Source organism: Branchiostoma floridae, chromosome 4, assembly GCF_000003815.2.
Source record: "Branchiostoma floridae strain S238N-H82 chromosome 4, Bfl_VNyyK, whole genome shotgun sequence".
Taxonomy (NCBI): Eukaryota; Metazoa; Chordata; class Leptocardii; order Amphioxiformes; family Branchiostomatidae; genus Branchiostoma; species Branchiostoma floridae.
Genome location: NC_049982.1, coordinates 33,775,619 through 33,779,949, shown reverse-complemented (window position 1 = coordinate 33,779,949; position 4,331 = coordinate 33,775,619). Strand labels below are relative to the sequence as shown.

General features: G+C 45.2%; 2 protein-coding genes across 2 annotated transcripts in view; both read left to right on the top strand.

The window, feature by feature from the left end:
• Positions 1 to 293: 293 nt before the first annotated feature.
• On the top strand, positions 294 to 1,798 carry LOC118412922. Its single transcript, XM_035815980.1, has 2 exons — positions 294 to 1,203; positions 1,622 to 1,798. Exons 1-2 carry the CDS (start codon positions 388 to 390, stop codon positions 1,649 to 1,651), a joined length of 846 nt encoding a protein of 281 aa, XP_035671873.1. The 5' UTR covers positions 294 to 387; the 3' UTR covers positions 1,652 to 1,798.
• Positions 1,799 to 1,820: 22 nt separating this feature from the next.
• LOC118413797 overlaps positions 1,821 to 4,331 on the top strand; it is a 10,114-nt gene continuing 7,603 nt past the window's right edge. The window contains exon 1 of the mRNA XM_035817330.1: positions 1,821 to 2,717. Within this exon, the coding sequence (XP_035673223.1) occupies positions 1,821 to 2,717 (897 nt within the window). The remainder of the gene's footprint in view (positions 2,718 to 4,331) is intronic.

Here is a 4,331-nt window from a genome sequence, read left to right as displayed (position 1 = left end):
GTCTTTTCTGTGATCTTGTGTATCTTGTGGCATCTATGTTGTTGGCTTCTTTCTTGTGTTCTTCTAACCTTGTCCCAAAAGTCCTTCCTGTTTCACCAATATACACCTGATCACAGCTCTGGCACGGGATTCTGTACACACAGTCTGTTTTGGCTAAGTCCTCCTGTTTGTCCTTAGGATGCACTAACAGACTTCTCAGTGTTGTTTTGGGTTTGACTGCAGTAGCTATCCCGTGTTTCCGAAATACCCTTTCCAAAGGTTCCGAACAGCAGAACTCCAGTTAGAAGCTCTGACGAAGGTGTCTGATAGACATCGAAACGTAAGCTATGTAAGTACCCACTGGTTGTGTACAAAGAATTCTCCTTCATCCTATATTCTACCAACCTGATGAAACTATTTTCGGAAGTAAGACAAGTATGTGGACAGACAACGGTCAAGAAAATTCGTGAACTGGAGTCCCAACAGAAGAAATTAGCGCGGCATCGCAACCATTTAGTTTACAATCTCCGATGCAAGGACGAGAGCATCACCCCTCCCAGCCTTCGACTGAAGACAGGCATACGCACAAGAAACGCCAAGGACATTATACATAAGGCAGAAAAGGCGCTAGTACGGGAAAGGATACGGGTAGTCAACAACAAAATTTTGAACATCAAGGAAAAGCAACAACGGATTTCGGAAGAGCTAGAAGCGGAACTTCCAGAAAATCTACAGGAAGCCGTGCGTTTGCATGTGATCAAATCCGGGGAACGAGAATTCCAAGTGACGCGGAGCCGCCATCTTGGAAAGTTCGAGCGCTTACAACAAGCCAACTTACAACAACAACAAGCTTCCGATATCGATTTGTCCGGCACACAGCTGAAGAAATGGGTGGTGAATATCTCCGGGAAGTCTCTGAGTGACAGCCAGACGAAGGTGCTGCAGAAGGGACTGAACTTTGCGGTGACGCCCGACAAGCTCCCCGTAGAAGACTTTGTAGTGGCGACGGAGAGTGCGTGTGCGGGCTTGCCTCTGAGCAGCGCGGAGCAGTTGAGGTCCGAAGTCGCAGGCATCCTCAAAACAGCGAAACCCCCGAAGAATAACATCACCAAGCAAGAAAGAGACGCCTTGAAAGAGCTGAGAAAGGACAAGGACTTACTCGTTCTTCCGGCGGACAAGGGAAAGGCGACGGTTGTTATGGACAAATCAGATTACGAGAAGAAGGTGAGTGATATGCTAGCAGACGAAAGAACGTATGGTAAGCTACAGTCCGACCCTACTCAGAAGTATAAAAGGAAACTTGTGAGCATCTTGAAACGTCTTAAGGATAAGAAAAGAATCACAGAAGATCAGTACAAATTCTTGTTTCCCACCGCAGAGAATGTTCCGAGAATGTATTGTACGCCAAAAATACACAAGCCGGGGAACCCTTTAAGACCCATAGTTGACTACACAGGATCGATAGGGTACAATACTTCGAGAGCTCTTGCAGACCTGCTAGCCCCTCTGGTTGGCAAGTCAGTACACCATATTAAGAATTCGAAACATCTGGCAGAAGAAATGTCCACTGTATTGATTGAACAGGATGATGTATTCATGTCACATGACGTTGTGTCCCTCTTTACGAACACCCCCATCCCAGAGACTCTCAACATCATACAGAGAAGACTAGAAGAGGATAGGGATCTGAAGAGTCGGACGAACTTAGAGGTAGATGACATCATTGAGCTGCTTTCCTTCATCGTCACGACCACGTACTTCACCTTCAGGGGTAACATCTACCAGCAGAAATTTGGGACAGCAATGGGGAGCCCGGTATCCCAGTACTGGCCAACTTGTTTATGGAGTGGCTAGAACAAGAAGCCATTGCCACAGCACCCATCACATGCAAGCCCAAGTTATGGAAAAGGTATGTTGATGATGTGGCAGAGGTGGTGAGGAGAGGAGCCCAGCAAGAGCTCACAGACCACCTTAACAGCATCGACCCCACCGGCAACATACAGTTTACGTATGAAGAGGAGAAGGAAGGCACACTACCTTTCCTTGACACCCTTCTAGTGCGTAAGGAGGATGGCACAGTGAAACTTTTGGTGTACAGGAAGAGTACGCACACGGACCAATACCTAAACTTCCAGTCCCACCACCCCCTGCACCAAAAGTTAGGAGTAATCCGTACCCTGTTGGACCGATGCAACACCGTCACCACTGAAGACCAGGACAAAGAACAGGAAACACAACACGTCAAGAGAGCCCTCACACGCTGTGGCTACCCCCAATGGGCCTTCAACAAGGTGGAACAACAGAAGAAGAGACCTAAACAGAAAGAACTGAGCACCAAACAACAGGAAAAGACGAAAGGTATGGTGACCATCCCTTACATCAAAGGAGTCACGGAACCTTTGGAAAGGGTATTTCGGAAACACGGGATAGCTACTGCAGTCAAACCCAAAACAACACTGAGAAGTCTGTTAGTGCATCCTAAGGACAAACAGGAGGACTTAGCCAAAACAGACTGTGTGTACAGAATCCCGTGCCAGAGCTGTGATCAGGTGTATATTGGTGAAACAGGAAGGACTTTTGGGACAAGGTTAGAAGAACACAAGAAAGAAGCCAACAACATAGATGCCACAAGATACACAAGATCACAGAAAAAACTTGCGCTCAAAGAAGAAAAGAAGTCGGCAGTTACAGACCATATCGCCAGGAACAATTGCGTAATTGACTGGGAGGGGGCGAAGGTCATAGACAGGGAAGACAATAGGCGGGCACGGTGGATTAAGGAGGCCATCTGGATAAGAAAGTCAACCCCAGTGATGAACCGGGACGAGGGGGGATACAAACTAAGCCACGTTTGGGATTGTTTTCTCACCGCAAAAGCGCCACCTACATCGGCTACATATAGCGGTGAGAAGCAGAACTCCAGTTAGAAGCTCTGACGAAGGTGTCTGAGAGACATCGAAACGTAAGCTATGTAAGTACCCACTGGTTGTGTACAAAGAATTCTCCTTCATCCTATATTCTACCAACCTGATGAAACTATTTTCGAATGTATTACTTTATGTCAGTACTGTCACCATGCTCTTGATTCTTGAATATTAATGAAGTGCCTTATATGGTGCCTTTGGACCACGCAAAGACATTTCTCTGATTGGCTGTCAGTTGGTTAGGTGCCATGCCATAACACCATTTTTCTGAGGCTGAAAGGCATGTTTGATATCATAAGGTATTGCCACAAGAGTCAACCCGTATTGAGGGAGAGTGAACATTATGGACCAGGTTCTTATGCCGTAAAGAACGTTTCTGCGCCCACTAGATGGCCTAGGCATGCGATCTTTTGGCATCCTCAGTGCCCTATCAAATAAACGTTTATAGCCATTTGCAACGGATGTGCGGAAATGTCAGGCCCCTTTGTCTTTGAGTGGTGACTTGCAACTTACGAGTATACAACAACAGCCAGAGTTAGTTGAATTCAAACACAAAGAATTCTGGTACCTGAATAACAAATCTTCCGTAAATTTGCTTACTTTGCATATCCATTGAAGTCGCTATAATGGCCATGTGTTTATTGCAATGAAAAAAATATCTTACATTCTGGCGAATCAGAATCTCAACTTGACCTTCACTTGTCTTCTTAAAAAAAACTACTTCTTATCTATGACAGTTAAATTCACTTAAGCTATATACGATAAAAAGAGTTTTATAAAGTCACATGTGATGAAAGATTGACACACAATTTATAGAAATATGACCAACATTTGCAAGATGGCATGTGTCAATTCACGCATATACTTTGTGCATGAGGTTGGCTTCTCACGACACCGTGTGGGTGGCATCATGGATTACTTTTTGCAGGAACATTAATTGGCCTTTGAAAGACAACCTTAATCTTTACTGCTTTAGGAGGATGCAGAAAGATTGCAGGTCTTCTACTAAGTTCTAGCGGGCGCAAACATGATCTTCACGACATAAAAACCTGGCCCATAAATGTTGAAAATCTTAAATCAGCCCTCTACCCAACAATAACCGCCAGCACTCTTGGAAGGCTGAGAAGGAGGGTAGCACCCTGATCATGCTGGTATCCTATCCAGGATGGCTCTTGTTCGGAAGCCTTACGGGATCAACCCACACATACTTATTTTTATTCTGTAGCAAGTGGCTGTCCTTCCTATATATTGAAACACTCATCATCAATGTGGTTCTCACAAACAGGTTTCAGCATCTTGCCATCCGTTACTGTGCTCTTGTTGATCTTTTCCCTGGAATGATAGAATATTGCAGATTTAGTACTGCTGTGTAGTGTTGTTAAGGGGTGCCCAACTTATAGCCACCGCCAAACAGAAACTAACATCCAT

What these genes read in the sequence shown, in the direction of transcription:
- LOC118412922 (XM_035815980.1), top strand. Translation starts at nt 388, where the DNA reads ATGAAACTATTTTCGGAAGTAAGACAAGTATGTGGACAGACAACGGTC. An exon ending in AATCAGATTACGAGAAGAAG is followed by an intron (nt 1,204 to 1,621) that starts GTGAGTGATATG and finishes CCCCCATCCCAG; the next exon opens with AGACTCTCAACATCATACAG.